Genomic DNA, 17847 nt, shown 5'->3' on the forward strand with positions numbered 1-17847 from the left:
AACACTGAGCAGCATTTCCCTTGGCTCTTTATGTTCTGAGTTCAAATCTAACCAAAGTCAATTTTGCCTTTTATCCTTTCAGGGATAAGATACCAGTCAAATACTGAAATCAATGTAATCAATTTTACCCTTCCCCTCAAAATGGCTGATCCTGAGCCAAAATTAGAAAGCTAGTCAATCAACTTAACAAATTAAACAATTTGACAAATGTTAATTTTTCCCAATGCTCTACCAATTTTAATATTAATGATGCTTATGCAAAGAAATTATTACACATTGAATTTTCTCAATAACATATTGAAATGGCTTGCTTAGGCCAAGTGGAGGATCGATAAAACTAAATATTATCAGAAAAACTTACATTTTAACACCAGGCGGCGGGTCCCAAACACATTCACCAGTGGTCAGGTTGGCATACATGGGTTCCTTAGTTTTTGGTTCAATAATCTCAACCCATTCCCACCTGAAAGTACAAGGAGATTAAAAAAGCAATGTCATAAAATAGTTGGAATGGATTTTGGAAAAGGAGAAAAATCATAGAAAATGCATTGTTTAATCCTACGTGGTTTCAAGATTTCTGAAGACTTATTGGAGATACTGCAATCTTATATAAAGAATGTAAGTAACCCCAAAGTTGATCTTGTAACAACTGTCAACTAATATCCATCATTTTAAAATATTTTCTTTGTTACATTAAAGTAAATAAATAATAAAAAGTACTGATTCTCTCAACCTAATCTCTTAGCAGCAGCTCACTGCCAACAGCCATACTAGAACCAGCTGCACCATTTTGTTGGCTTATGCAATGCTTACTACAAAGTTAAATGTGTCCAAGTTTGTATATTCCCATCAAAATAACATTTAATAACAGATAATATTTAAAGATTCCTATTCAGCACCCGTTTAGCATCCCAAATTATTTTAGCTATAAAAGAGTTGTGTCCCTTCTTCTCGTGAATGCTCCCTCAAAACAACAATTCCCCGTTTCTCATATAAATTCCAATCTTTTTTAAATGGGTCTTTCAACAGAAATCTGAATTGTTCAATTCTCAGTGTATTATTATTTTGTTTTCTGTCATAAATGAAAACAATAATTTGAAAGAACTCCATTCAAAGCTATGCTAACAGTTGATGCCAGACGATTAGCATGTGGTATTATTTAATTAGGTTTGGTTCAAATAACATTTATATATATATATCCTCGTCTCTTTTGTTTCCTCAAATAGCATCCTTATTTTTCAGATTGTGATACACAGAAGAATGAAATCCTCTACCTACCTACCCAACCACCCAAAACAAAAAAACCCACATACTCTTTATTTCTTGTTACATTATAACATTCCTGTTATTAATAAAGCTTTCGTTTTATAAAACAACTAGCAGTATCGCTTTGGTTTCTTTTCAACACTTTAGAATTTGAATTTTTGAAAAGTAAAATTTTTGCATTATGTAGCTTGTTATTCTCTTTGAGTGAACATTTTTCTGGTTGAAATACACTGAAAAATGGCGACACAGCAGTCAAAAAATCGTTAAAAAATAGGGATTTTCATAGAAAAAAAGCACCTTTTTGATGTAAATAATTTTTGGTATTAACATGGTCCAATTTGAATTTTTTCTCCTACGGAAGGAAGAGCAAGCCTTCTTCTATCATACTCTCAATTTTGGTCAACTTGCACCGCAGGGTCTCGGAGGAGATAGTGTTAGTTGAAGGCTACCAAACCTGCCATACACAGACAACTTCAGCTATATATATAATTTTTTGACACCATTTTCTACTGAGAACTCCTAAAAAAGGCACACTAAAAACTGCTAGAATTTGCAAGTTTCAAGCTAGAGAATTCAAGCTTGCTCCAATTGATTCAGGAAATTTTTCTATGTATAGGCTCATATTTTGTTTTTCGAAAATCTCAAAAACTGAACGTGTTTTCATCCCATTTTGCTGTTGCATTTGCGCAAACATGCGCAGTCATGTGTAGAATCCAACATGTTGTGTGAACACAACTCAAGGCAATAGTGTATGACACCCACTCACTCGCAGAGAATGCACTGTTTCAAGCTTCTGTTATCGAGATAGAGACTTGAAACCTACTCTGGCCATAACTACACCACGCCTTCTATAGGTGTGTAAATTTTCAGCTCGATCCTAGCACGTCTAGTGCCATTGAATCCTTACCAAAGCCAAAGTGTGCAAGTTTTTTCCCCTCTTTTATATAGGTAGATGATACACAAGAGCAACTTGTCTTCAGCAGTAAACAAACCCCCAAATATGTTTTTGTTTGTTCAAATCTGTACAAATTGCCTACATGTTTCTCTAAAACCACTATACAAGGAAAACTGAGAAATCTTATAACATAGATGGGAAACGAAATTGGTGATGACACTTATCATTTAGTAGACATTCAAACTGCTGATCGTCCGTTCAGTATTCATTGTGGCTTCAGGATCAGCTGAACTTTAAGGCCTGACACATGAAGACATTGCAACAGACTAATTGCTTGTAATATCAACCTTATATCTGAGAGGTTTTCATCCCATTGGCCAATTTTGAGACATGTACAGAGTTTAGCCCCAGGTTGTAGTAAGAAGCTTGCTTCCCAACCACATGGTTCTGGGTTCAGTCCCACTGCATGGCAGTTTGGCCAGGTGTCTTCTACTATAGTCTCAGGACAACCAAAGCCTTGAGAGTGGATTCGGTAGACAGAAACTGTATATATCTATGTGTGAGTGTCTTTGTGTCAGTATTTGTCCCCCCATCACTGCTTGACAGCCAGTGTCGGTGTGCTTACATCCTAGTAACTTGGCAGTTCAGCAAAAGAGTCCAATAGAATAAGTACTAGGCTTACAAAAACTAAGTCCTGAGGTCGCTTTGTTTGACTATAAAAAAAGAAAAAACCTGCTCCAGCATGGCTGAAGTCAAATGACCAAAACAAGTAAAGGACTAAAAGGTATCTTAGCCATGCTCAGTCTATCAGTTCGGGGGTATCTCGGACTATCAGCAATAGGACAACCAGGAAAATGTCCCAATAAGGATCTCACAAATGTAAGAAAGAACTGAAAAACAACGGTCAGCTGAGATTATCAATGAATTTAGAAGAAATAGTCTCGGAAGGGGCTGGGATTTAAACCTACAAAAAATATATAAATAAATAAATAAAAGGAAGGGAGAGTACAAAGAATCAATTAATTAAATTTTTTTAGAAGATCTACAGAATACAGTGGGAGTGGGCCTCATTTTTAGTCATCTGGTGAAGACAATGTGCATAATTCAAGTACATAGTTTTTATCAGAGATTTTTTTTTTATATCTATTTTAAACACCTCAATAAGGAAATTTACCTACTAATTGCATGGATAATATAAGCTCAGTTGATAGTTTTGCAACTCAGTATTTTACAAGATTCTACCAAATTGGTAGCAAATTGCTGCCCTAAAACAGCCAAACTATAGACAATCATAATCACCATTATAGTTCCTCTATTAATATAACAATAATAATAATAATAATAAATAATAATAAATAATAAATACTCTGATGCAGTACCAGGCAGTGACTCTCATGGCTTCCGATCGTAACTGATTGGAAATGTTATCATGTACATGTTTTATCTTGGTATGAAAGATGGCCTACAGCAAATATTCTGCTCAATACCACAGATTTGCCTGTCAGTTGCTTGACCATAACTACTTGAGCATGTATGTCCCTTAGTGGCTGATGATATGTGCATCTCTGATCATGAGCAGAAGTAGTGGGGGAGCATCATAACCATATGTTGGGGTACTCTTATCAGATGGATAGTCATGAGGGCTCTATTGGGTTTCATATTATTTGTACCCTAGTGTCACTTTGATGGCAGACATTGCTCTCTTAATAATAATAATAATCATCATCATCATCATCATTTAGCGTCCGTTTTCCATGCTAGCATGGGTTGGACGGTTCTACTGGGGTCTGTGAAGCCAGAAGGCTTCATCAGGCCCAGTCAAATCTGGCAGTGTTTCTACGGCTGGATGCCCTTCCTAACGCCAACCACTCCGTGAGTGTAGTGGGTGCTTTTTACGTGCCACCCGCACAGGTGCCAGACAGAGCTGGCAAACGGCCACGAACGGATGGTGCTTTTTATGTGCCACCGGCACAAGGGCCAGGCGAGGCTGGCAACGGACACGAAACAGGGCGGTGCTGGCAACGGTCGCGAAACGGAAGGTTCTCTTACATGCCACCGGCACTGGTAACACATCTGCAATTTCCATTGATCGATTTCCATTCTGATCCTCACTTGCCTCAACGGGTCTTCAAGTAGAGTATCGACATGCCACCGGCACTGGTAACACATCTGCAATTTCCATTGATCGATTTCGATTCTGATCCTCACTTGCCTCAACAGGTCTTCACAAGTAGAGTTTTGTGTCCCAAGAAGGGAAGGTATGCATACATAGGCTGGCTCCATCCCAAGTAGAAGGCCACGGGTTATGGACTCACTTGTCCTGCCGGGTCTTCTCGCGCACAGCACACTTCCAGAAGACTCAGTCTCAAGTCATTTCCTCAGTGAGACCTAAAGTTTGAAGGTCGTGCTTCACCACCTCGTCCCAGGTTTTCCTGGGTCTGCCTCTTCCACAGGTTCCCTGAACCGCTAGGGTGTGGCACTTTTTCACACAACTATCTTCATCCATTCTCGCCACATGACCATACCAGTGCAATCGTCTCTCTTGCACACCACAACTGATGCTTCTTAGGTCCAGCTTTTCTCTCAAGGTACTTACACTCTGTCGATTATGAACACTGACATTACACATCCATCGGAGCATACTGGCTTCATTTCTTGCGAGCTTACGCATATCCTCAGCAGTCACGGCCCATGTTTCACTGCCATGTAGCATGGCTGTTCGTACACACGCATCATACAGTCTGCCTTTCACTCTGTGCGAGAGGCCTTTTGTCACCAGCAGGGGTAAGAGCTCTCTGAACTTTGCCCAAGCTATTCTTACTCTAGCAGTTACACTTTCAGCACACCCGCCCCCGCTGCTGACTTGGTCACCTAGGTAACGGAAACTATCAACTATTTCTAGTTTTTCTCCCTGGAAAGTGACGGAAGTTGGTCTCAGAGCATTTTCAGTGTTTATTATAATAATAATAATAATAATAATAATAATAATAATAATAAATGCCCTGATGCAGTTCCAGGCAGTGGCTCTCAGGCTTTTGATCTTATCTGATTAGAAGTGTTATCATGTATGTTTTGCCTTGGTATGAAAAGATGAGCTACATCAAATATCCTGCTCAATACCACAGATTTGCTTGTCAAGTTGTTTGACCATAACCAGTTGAGCATGTCCCTGAGTGACTGATGATATGTGCATCTCTGATCATGAGCAGAAGTAGTGGGGGTGCATTATAGCCATCATCACTTCCATGCTAGGATGGGTGGGATGGTTTGACAAGAGCCGGCCAAGCAGAAGCCTGCACCAGGCTTCTGTGACTGTCTTGGCAGGATTTTTACAACTGGATGCCCTTCCTAACACCAAGCACTCAGTAGTGTGGACTTAGTTCTTTTTTATGTGGCACAAGCACAGGCAAGGTCAGTTTTGGCAAGGTTTTTACAGCTAGATGCCGTTCTGAACACCAACCTCTTCACAGTGTGGACTGGATGCTTTTAAACGGCACCTGCACTGACAGGGTCACTAAGTACTTGCAAAATAAAAAAAAAAAGCCTTTCAAGAGGGGAGGGGGAATTAGAGGAGGTGATCTTGTGTTGCATGATGAAAGGTTATAATGAGACAGAGAGATCAGGAACGAGGACAGAAACAGGTGTGCAACCACAAAGGAAATACATGGTTACCTAACCTGAGGGAAGTGCAGAAGGAGAGAGAGAGTGTGTATGAGACAGCAGGATAGAAATGGTGGCAAAATGATGGGCATATTCACAAGGGATGGGGATCAGAATATAAATGAGATGGTTGAGCAAAGGAAGAGAGAGAGAGATATGTGTTGAGAAATTCTTTGGGGTTTGAATAATTCACCTCTAGAAATATGGGCATTTCATTCATCATCCTTAAACAACCCTCATTCAGGGTCCTTTTGAGTGGGAGGGGCTACTCACCCTGAAGAAAATTCTAATTGAGCTCCACCTGCAAGGTCATTTGCTGTTTATCTTGATATGAGATCATCAATTTGCGCACATATAGTTGTGATACATGTGCCTGGTGTACCCCTATCAGACAGGTAGTCATGATGGGTACATTGGGCTTCATATATTTGTACCCCAGTGTCACTTTGATGGCATGGACTGCTATCTCGTTCCATCATAATAATAATCACTGTTTTAATGAACATTTTTTCATGCTTGTCTGGGACAAATGGAATTTCCTATGGCCAGATACCCTTTCTGCTGCAAACTTTCGCCTGTTTCTAAGGTGAAATTTCCCTCTGGTAGGATATGTTTTAATGGGACATTAGAAATGACTGTTTGTATGATGGTAATCTCTTTTACAAATATTACATGATGTCAAGATAAGGAGACACACACACACACACATCCACATAAACACCACTTACACACAGATATATATATATATATATATGAGCTGGCAGAATTGTTAGCATGCCGGGCGAAATGCTCAGCAGTATTTCGTCTGTTGCTACATTCTGAGTTCAAATTTCGCAGAGGTCGACTTTGCCTTTCATCCTTTCAGGGTCGATTAAATAAGTACCAGTTACGCACTGGCGTCGATATAATTGACTTAATCTGTCTGTCTCTCCTTGTCTCCTCTGTGTTTAGCCCCTTGTGGGTAGTAAAGAAATAAATATATATACACACACACATATACAAAAAGCTTCTTTCAGTTTCTGTTGGCTAAATTCACTCATAGTGCTATCATAGTGGAAGCTATTTGCCCAAGGTGCCATGCAGTAGGACTGAACATGAAACCATTTTGCAATATTTTTAGTTTTGCCAACTGAGTAGAATATGCTTTCATGACAAATTCTAATAAGATTGACCAAACAGCTGATGCAATCCTTCACAACATTTTCCAAAACATTTCAGTTGAGTTTACTGGAGTTATCTCCCTTGTTATTAAACTCTCTAGTGGGCGTATTTATCTCTCGAGAATTCTTTCAGTTGAAGTTTTCCAATTCATTGTATTACAAGAGACCCTACCATATTTGTATGTATGATATGGATTGCATAACATATCCTTCCGTTTTTTGCAACAATTGAACATGGTGTCACAGAGACTTGGCCTTTATTTCAAGCAAGTTAAGCAACTCCACAGAAGCTTCATTGTCTTGTAAATAAATGTGTCTGATACAGTGCAGTTTCAATGACCAATCTGAAACCAGGGTCCATCAGTTGTTTACCAAGACCTTTTTTTAACTGATTCAAGTATAATGAGGACAAAGATTGTGGCATATGTGCATTTCCCTTCAATTATGTACAATGACAATAAACTTAACAGATAGAAATATTGAGAGATAAACTTAATAGAGCTGAACTGAAATGACACAGACTTTCCACTTCTAATGTAGACTTGTGTTAGATTTTTGTAGCTTATGGGCAAATGTCCCAGTTTCTTACACAAACAACTGAGTCAATCAGAGTTGCTTAAGGAACCAAACAGTTACATTTACTCCAAATGTTAACAGAGAACAACTCAGAGTCAGGTTTACTGCTGTTGTTTGGGTTTCTAAGTGATTCTTCTACAGCATAATCCTATGATTATTGCAATTTGGTTTTACAGCATTTATTTCAACCAAGAATGTTTGTGTTTGTTTGTCTCTTGTCTGTGTGTATGCATGTTAATCTTTACAACGAAACGGTTGACAGTGACTTTGAAGTTGTAGCTTGCCATCGGATAGTTTGGATAACAATGAGCAAGCTGAGACTGCAAAGTCCGTCTCAACCTTTTCCTTGTAAAGATTAACGAATAAGTACTCGACCAAACAGTATCGAGTAATCCTTTGTGAAAAGCGCTCGTGCCAAGACTGTGTGATAGCACACATTGCCACTGTGTAAAGTGGTTGGCGTTAGGAAGGGCACCCAGCCACAGAGACATGGACCAAAGCAGACATGGACCATGGGCAGCTGTTCAGCTGGCCAGCTCCTGTCAAACCATCCAGCCTATGCCAGCATGGGAAACAGTTGTTAAACAATGATGATGATGATGATAATGGTAATTCTATATGTAACTTGAGACAGACAGACAGACACAAATTTAAGGAGCAGGAAAAGAGCCAAAGAGCATATTTCCACAAATGAATTACTTTCTGAAATATAACTCAAAGGCAGTTCTGATTAAGAAAAAAAAAAGTCTTTTAACCCTTTAGTGTTTAAACCAGCCATATCCGGCCCAAATAATCTGTTTTCTGTTAAAACTGCCCTGATTTGGTATCTCACACCAACCTATAATGTCAATCTAAAAACAGGTGATAACATCATCGAAATCTTAAAGCTATGAAATAAGGCATGATTAGCTTAAAACAATATGGATGAATAAATATTATATTTGACAGAATAATCTGAATGCTAAAGGGTTAGATTCAAAGCCTAAGTCTCAAACTGACAAAGGTAACGTATGCTGAGACAAGTGTCAGCACAGCTGTTGTACCATGAAATCTAAATTAGATTTATTTTTCTTTTCTTCCTTTTGTGGAAATACAAAGACATTATTTTACACCTTATTACCTGTGTTGTGAAGTGTATCAAAAGCACAGAAATTGAGAGAAAATAAAAGGAAAAAGAAATTACCCCAGCAAATCAATTCTAAATACGTAAATAAAGCAAAATACCAATTGGATATCGGTGAAACATCAAACTCTAAAGGACTTACATTGCCATAGATATTCATTTAAATATCCCCATTATAAAACCTTCGGAAGGAATTTAATGAAAACTCACATTTTTATCTATTTTTTCTAAAACAGAATGAAATCCTTTAACAAAACTGCCATTAATTTAATAACTAATTTTTAAATACTGATGAGGATTAAATATATCTGCAATGAGGTGGATTAAATATGTCTGCAATGAGGTGGATTAAATATATCTGCAATGAGGTGGATTAAATATATATATATGCAATGTGAGTGTATGTGGAAAAATTAGTCCAAAGGTATTGAGTTGGAAACTGTGTATAAGAGGAATCAGATGTTGCATTCAAGGAGATTGGTATGAACCTTTAGTGTGCATAGATAAGGACAGCTGTATAAAGTGCTGATAACTATGTGACAGGAAATTGCAGAAGAGGGAGACCCTTGAAGAGAAGAGATGAAATGCTGAAGGCTGACCTCAGAACCCTGAGCCTCACAGAAAAGATAACTAAGGACCAGGATCTCTAACAACCTGACATTTTCAAAAGGACTCATCCTCCTCAGCAAAAATCAGTTCTGGAAGTGTGACATCTTGTGCTCTCCACCCATGACTCCACCACCTCATGCGTTATGCTTACCTTTTCTCTCCTGCTGGGTCCTACAGACTACACAACCATGTCATCTCCTCCTCCCTGGTAACCGTATTGTCTTACTATCTCTGCTGCTTACGCTCCCCTCTCTTTTGCATCTCTGTTTTTTCCCCCAGCTCGTTGTTCTTGTACATCCACCTTTCAACCCCACAATTTTGACAGTCTTACCCCAATCCCTTCATTCTCCATACAAGCTTGCAAACCAACTGCCCACCTCTAATCAGTTTGTGCCTTGTGGGGTCACCTGGGCCTCTCACTGCCAGTATCTCTTGCACCACCTTCTCATTAGTTTTTTCTCTCTCCGCTTTCCCCTTTTAGATGTGAGTAGTCATGCAGATCCTGCATAAAAACCTGCTCTTTCTCATATAATCCCCTTGTGTCCTAGCATGGAGCTGTTCCCACCCACTCCCTGAGTCCTTAGTCCTGCAACCTGCCTGACAACCCCAATAGTCCAGGTGGCACAAAAGAAAAGCACCCAGCCCATGATGTAAAGTGATTGACATTAGGAAGAGCATCCAGCTGTAGAACCCTTGTGAAAGCAGACATTGGAGCCTGATGCAGTCCTTGCACACATCAAATCCTGTATAAACCATCCAACCAAAGCCAGCATGGAAAATGGATTTTTAATGATGATGACGATGTGAATTAAAAACATCTGTAATGGTGTAGATGAAAGATATCTGCAACAGTGGAGATTGAAGATATTTGTGGAGGTCCAATAATATTTGACATGTATAAACAATATTCAGTATAAACCTTACATACCTTTTTTTATCTCTCTACAGTAGAAACTGTTCATATTTTGAAACATATGGTCTTAATAACTCAGCTGCTTCAATTAATTGCTTCACAAATTAAGTGTTTATTCTTCTTAAACATGCACATGTTGGAACCTTGTAACATGACGAAGGAAAACTCTTAAAACTCTTCCTTTAATGTGTAATAAAAACAATAACGTTAAATGATTTGCCCTCCGGTAATGTTCTTTGTTGGTGTAGATGGAGTTCTACGACCAAAAAGGAAGAACCAATGCTCCTGTAGTAGTGTGACACAAATGACTTCACCATCAACCTCAAGATACCAGCTAGCTACCTAACCACATATCAATCAGGTGAACACAGAAGCCATTCTGAAAAGGGTCTGACAATTGGCTGGTATAATTCTATATCCATCCTTGGTGAAGAATGCTTACAGTTTTTAGCCACCAGCAATACTTCCATGCAGGATGCAACGGCACAGGCATCCTGAGAATGGCAATTTCCCCCATCCACACTACACTTTATGTATCCCTACACATCTGCAGAAACAAACCAGTGTTGTACTATTTTATTGTCATATGTGTGATTTCAATATATATATATATATATCATCATCATCATTTAGCGTCCGCTTTCCATGCTAGCATGGGTTGGCCAGTTCAACTGGGGTCTGGGAAGCCAGAAGGCTGCACCAGGCCCAGTCTAATCTGGCAATGTTTCTATGGCTGGATGCCCTTCCTAACGCCAACCACTCTGTGAGTGTAGTGGGTGCTTTTTACGTGCCACCGGCACAGGTGCCAGACGAGGCTGGCAAACGGCCACGATCGGATGGTGCTTTTTACGTGCCACCGGCACGGAGGCCAGGCGAGGCTGGCAATGACCACGAACGGATGGTGCTTTTTATGTGCCACTGGCACGAGGCCAGTTGGGGCGGCGCTGGCAACGGCCACGTTCGGATGGTTCTCTTACGTGCCACCGGCACTGGTATCACAGCTGCAATTTCCATTGATGTTGATCGATTTCGATTCTCACTTGCCTCAACAGGTCTTCACAAGCAGAGTTTTGTGCCACCAGAAGGAAAGGTATGCATAAGTGGACTGGCACATCCCGGGTTATGGTCTCACTTGTCCTGCCGGGTCTTCTCACGCACAGCACACTTCCAAAGGTCTCGGTCTCAAGTCATTTCCTCAGTGAGACCTAAAGTTCGAAGGTCGTGCTTCAACACCTTGTCCCAGGTTTTCCTGGGTCTGCCTCTTCCACAGGTTCCCTCAACCGCTAGGGTATGGCACTTTTTCACACAACTATCTTTATTCATTCTTGCCACATGACCATACCAGCGCAATCGTCTCTCTTGCACACCACAACTGATGCTTCTTAGGTCCAACTTCTCTCTCAAGGTACTTATACTCTGTCGGGTATGAACACTGACACTACACATCGATCGGAGCATACTGGCTTCATTTCTTGCGAGCTTACGCATATCCTCAGCAGTCACAGCCCATGTTTCACTGCCATGTAGCATGGCTGTTCGTACACACGCGTCATACAGTCTGCCTTTTACTCTGAGCGAGAGGCCTTTTGTCACCAGCAGAGGTAAGAGCTCTCTGAACTTTGCCCAGGCTATTCTTATTCTAGCAGTTACACTTTCAGCACACTCGCCCCCACTACTGATTTGGTCACCTAGGTAACGGTAGCTATCAACTACTTCTAGTTTTTCTCCCTGGAATGTGGCAGAAGTTGGTCTCAGAGCATTTTCAGTGTTTATTGCTCCTGAGCATCTGCCATATATATATTATATATATATATATATATATATATATACACACACATAAATAAATATATATAAGTAAATATTTAAGTGTGGGGTATGTTCCAAGTAGTAAGTCAAAGAAAGGTGCAGGATGAGTCAAAGAAAGGTGCAGGATGAGTCAAAGAAAGTTGCAGGATGAGTCAGGAAAATGAAGAAACTGTTCCTTATTTATATACAGGTACAGAATGTCTACAAGTCTCCCAATGAAATGGAATGAAATGATATAAAATATTCATGTAATTCTGTTTCATTCTATTACATTTCAAAATTCCTCACAATAATTCTTCCAACTCTTCATGTTCTGAGTTCAAATCACACCAAGGTCAACTTATCCTTTCAGAGTCAATAAAATGAAATACCAGTCAAGTACCAGGGTAGATGCAATTGATTAACCCCCAACTCCTAAAATTGCTGACCTTTAGCCAAAATTTGAAATGTTATCATCATTATTGTTATTAGTAGTAGTATTAGTAGTAATAATAATTGTTGGTGGTTGTTGCTGTTTCATGTTTTAAACCTGAAAATGTTTGAAAATAGTAATGTCCTAATACAAGCTCCTATTTTATGCTCTTCAGCAAAATAAGGAAAACCAATTTAAAATACTTGCAAAGCACATCTGGAAATAATGATAAAGAAGGGGGATAAAAATAAAATTACATTCTTATTGAAGCACAGCAGAATGCAGCAAAACCCAAACAACACAAGAGAACACTTCTAGACATTTTTTCTAAAAATAGAGATTACTTATGAATGTGAAAAATAGTGGATGAGTGAAAGAAACTGATAATATATTCATTTGTCAACTGAAAAGTGGAAGACTTTCATAATATAATTTTATAACTAATTAACAATCTCTTGCATGATTCAATGAAAATTCATGATAAAAAGATACAAATTCCCACCATTATAATCGTTACTTTAATAGTTAAATTGCTAAAGCCTGCTTTCAATACACAACCGAGCTTAGTTATGTCTGATATCCTGCATTCTTCAAGAATCTCAAGAAAAGTTCTTGAGATATGAGGAGAATTGTTGTCACCAAACCCCAAGATAACATCCCTGCTAAATTGTACAGTAATCCCTCGACTATCACAGGTGTTACGATAGGTGTTACGATAGGTGAAAATCCATGAAGTAGATTTACTCTTTTACTTGTTCCAGTCACTTGACTGCGGCCATGCTGGAGTACTTTCTTTAGTCAAACTAATCGACCCCAGAATTTATTCTTTGTAACCCTGGTACTTATTCTATTAGTCCATTTTGCCGAACCACTAAGTTACAGGGACGTAAACACACCAACATCAGTTGTCAAGTGATGACCATGGGAAAAACAGACACACACACATATACATATGCTGGGCTTCTTTCGGTTTCCATCTACCAAATTCACTCACAAGGCTTTGGTCAGCCTGAGGCTATAGCAGAAGACACTTGTCCAAGGTGCCATGCAGTGGGACTGAACCCGGAAGCATGTGATTGGGGAGCATGCTTTTTACCACACAGCCACTCTTGCACCTCTTTTTTCTTTTACTTGTTTCAGTCATTTGACTGCGGCCATGCTGGAGCACCGCCTTTAATCGAGCAACTCGATCCTGGGACTTATTCTTTTGTAAGCCCAGTACTAATTCCATCGGTCTCTTTTGCCAAACCGCTAAGTAACGGGGACGTAAACACACCAGCATCAGTTGTCAAGCAATGCTAGGGGGACAAACACAGACACACACACACACACACACATATATATATATATACGACGGGCTTCTTTCAGTTTCCGTCTACCAAATCCACTCACAAGGCATTGGTCGGCCCGGGGCTATAGCAGAAGACACTTGCCCAAGGTGCCACGCAGTGGGACTGAACCCGGAACCATGTGGTTTGTAAGCAAGCTACTTACCACACAGCCACCCCTGCGCCTGTATATATTTATTATAAATGCAAAACAACACTATGGAGGAACCGGCATGGCAAGGGATCATTGTAGTAACTATTGGAAAAATGATAATGATGTCTAATTTTGGCAGAAGGACAACAATTTCTGAAGGAAGAGGCTAATCGATACCATCACTTGAAAGGATGAAAAGCAAATTTGACCTCAGTGAGGTTTTGAACTCACAACATGAAGAGACGGGAGAAATGCCATGAAACATTTAGTTCAATATGCTAACAATTCCACCAGCTTCATGATTCCAAATGTTGGCACAAGGCCAGCAATTTTAGGGGAGGAGTAAGTCAATTATATTGATCCCAGTACTTAACTAATACTTTATTTCATAGACTCTGAAAAAATGAAAGGCAAAGTTGATTCTGGCAGGGTCTGAACTTAGAACTTAGAGAGCAGGAATAGACCCTGCAAAGCCTTTTCCCAATGCTCTAATGATACTGACAATTCACAATAATAAAAATAATAAAAAATGCCCTGAAGCAGTATAAAGCAGTAGCTCTCATGGCTTCTGATTGGAAGTGTTATCATGTACATGTTTTGTCTTGGTGTAGAAGATAGCCTACAGTAAATATTCTGCTCAATACCACAGATTTGCTTGTCAGTTGTTTGACCTTCACCAGCTGATCATGTCTCTTAGTGGCTGACAATATGTGCACCTCTGATCAAGAGTAGGAGTATTAGGGTAACATCATAACCATGTGCTGAGAGGAATTCTTTGGGGTTTGGAAAATTTACCTTTGGAAACATGGGTGTTTCATTCAACATCCTTAAACAAACCTTATTCAGGGACCTTTTGAACAGGATGAGCTATTTGGCCTGAAAAAACTCTAACTGGGTCCCACCTGTAAGGTCATGCACTGTTTATCTTGAAATGAGAGCACCATGTTACACACATAGTTGTGATGTATGTACCTGGTGTACCCTTATCAGATGAGTAGCCTTGAGGGGTATATTGGGCTTCATGTATGTGTACCAAGTGTCACTTTGATGGCATGCACTGCCCTCTCACTCAATAATAATAATGGTTTTTAATTTAGGCATGAAGGGGATGGGACTGGTTGATACCAGTGACCTCTTGACTGATGGCCGTAATAGTAGTAAAAAAAAAAAAATTGCAACAGAGAACAAACCTCTATAAAAAAATTGTTTCTTGGCATATTCTAAAATCTATTATTCTATCAAAAGGCAATCTTCTTAATATTCAACTTGATATGGATGTTTTGTTCAGACATCAAATACTGCATTATTTACCTTGAGAGGGCCTCTCGTATGGTTGGCCTGTAATAAATGACTTTCACTCACCAACAATATGAATAGGAGCGCTTTTATGCAATTTTATCATTTCAAAATATTTTGAAAGACAGTGACAAACCATAAAATAATAGTTGGCAGCAAAGAACATTCTTCAAAGTACAATTCTAATTTTGTAATAGTTAATCATTCTTCAAACAAATTAATGTAGTTTTTGAAAAATTCACGTATAGTCATGAATATTTATTATTATTATTATTATTATTATAAATGTTCTTTTCCGCTGACTTGCATATTCCCCTTATAAAAATAAAAGTACAACCTACTTTCTGATGAAAATGAAAAATTATTTATGTAGCTAATGATAACAATTTCTTTATTACAGATAGAAGATGAATAAGAAATATGTAACTTGGCAAAAAAGAAAAAAGAAAAAAAATCAGAATTATCATTTTAACATTCTCTTTTCCATATTTGCATGTGTCATAGAAAATTTGCCTCAACAAATTTTCTATGTTCTATGGGCCAGATGCCTTTCTTGTTGCCAACCTTCATCTATTTCCAAGCAGGGTAACATTTTCCCTTTGAGTGGACATGTTTTTCACAGAAGGCTGGAAACAAATGAGACCACTTGTATAACAGTGATGCTCATTTACAACTATCCTATAGTTTCAAGACAAGGGTACACACACACACACAGATCTTCTTTTAGTTTCTGCCTACCTAATGCACTCACATGGGAAGCAAGTTTCTTAACCACGGAGCCATGCTTGCAACGTCAATTATTTACTAAAGACAAGAGGAAATGACATATATTGAAAAACACTGAATATAGTGGGAGTTGAACTCAAAGTAAGGTCAACTTTGTATGTTATCCTTGTGAAAAGACTAAATCAAAGAGAGAGAGAGAGAGAGAGTAAGATTCTTCTTTCACAAGATAAAAAAAATGCTTCTTCACGTGCTAAAAAAAGACAAAACCACTTTACTTACTTCCATTGCAACCAAAATCACCAACAAACTGACAAATCTTAGCACAAGAGACTTTCAGGTTTTAGCACTGTATCCCACGTTCCAGTGTTCAAATCCTATTGGGAATGTCTTTACATTTCATCTCTTTCAAGAGCCAGCAAAATATATACTAATATTAAATTTAATGACTATATATTGTAACTAATAACGGTATGTCTTTCCTTCGATCAGAAAAAAGAAAAAAAGAATAAAATCAAACACAAACATTTCCTTCATAATAGAGTGAAAATCACTTAAACAAGGAGATCTCTGCCTTTTCATGGGAAAGTTCAGACAGTATATCATCATTAGAGTTTGGAAATGTAGCTTTGTACTCGCTTCTGTAGGTTTCCAAAGTATTCATGTACGAATACATTGCTTATATAGAATGCTTCACTTTTTCCCTCCTTTTTACATCTAAATGCATAAGTGACTGTACATACACCGAAATAATTACATCTTAGGTATTTTGATGTTATGCCAAGTCAATCTTCCTTTTTTGATATATTTATATATTTCTTGGAATTTACAAGGGATAGAGGTATTTGTATAATTCTCTGAGTTAATAAGGGATAGAGGCTGTTCAGTTTTGATGAAGGCATTTCAAATGTGCATTGGTTCTCTTCTCTGTAAGTAAAAGTACTTTAGGTTCAAATTACTTATGAACCACAACATTACAGAAGCAACAAGAACTGCTACAAAATCATGGACCAAATATTTTGTTATAACTTGGGAAGGTCATTATGCCAATGCACACACACTGCCTCTATTCACTTTATTATTACCCAACTAGTTAACCAATTAACTAACTGATTAATTAATTATTTGGTTAAACAATCAGCCATCTTCATCACAACCTCATCAATAATGTGTCTTCTATTCCAGCTCTGTCTGATAATAGATCTCTATAGCAACATCTCTGTTCCTGTCTCTTCTATCATCAACCTCTCAAAACTTAGCTTCATGCTACCTCCCTACCAGCTAAAGTCCCACCCAGTTGTGTGTGTGCCCCACCTACCTATACCCTCTCTTTCAAAGCTGCGTTGTGGAGTTGTAAAGCACAATGAGTTGTTTTCAGTATTGAACTAACATTCACATAGATTTTACCAAAGGTCAATTATTATCCTACTGACTGTTGCCCTTAAAAATATAAACTACAAATATAAATATAAAAGTGTTTTCAAAGTTAACTCCAAATATTTAAAATAATTAAGTGTATCCTTTTTCTTCAGTCAAAAATATAAATGAATAATATGACCTTTCACGCTAAGACAGTTGTAAGGTTAAAAAAGAAAAAGGGTTAGCAAGCACTGATATGGTTTCCCCCTATCATAAATAGCAGAATAACAGATGGTTTTTACTGAAGTTAGAAGGGAGCAGAATGTCAAAATATAAAGATAAATATTTTTCACATGTCTTCAGATCCATGTCAAACACGTTGATCTCCACATGACATTTACAGCATTTTCAGCTGTTCAATTTGATTTCCTTCTGTTTCGTAGGGTTTCATTTATCATTTTCTTATACAAAATATTAACAATACTTTCCACAAAACAAGAATAGGATTATCAGATGATGCAGTTAGAATTAACTGCATCATTGACAAAAAGTTCTTGAAGGTTTGAT

At 38.4% G+C, this 17847-nt stretch overlaps 1 protein-coding gene across 8 annotated transcripts in view; it reads right to left on the reverse strand.

Moving 5' to 3' along the window:
- LOC115209795 (rho GTPase-activating protein 39) overlaps window positions 1-17847 on the reverse strand; it is a 511104-nt gene that overhangs the window by 296568 nt on the left and 196689 nt on the right. For all 8 annotated transcript variants that reach the window (XM_029778335.2, XM_029778339.2, XM_029778338.2 and 5 more), the window contains one exon: window positions 362-463. In XM_029778335.2, coding sequence (XP_029634195.1) covers window positions 362-463 — 102 coding nt within the window. The remainder of the gene's footprint in view (window positions 1-361; window positions 464-17847) is intronic.

Source organism: Octopus sinensis, linkage group LG3 (assembly GCF_006345805.1).
Source record: "Octopus sinensis linkage group LG3, ASM634580v1, whole genome shotgun sequence".
Lineage (NCBI taxonomy): Eukaryota > Metazoa > Mollusca > Cephalopoda > Octopoda > Octopodidae > Octopus > Octopus sinensis.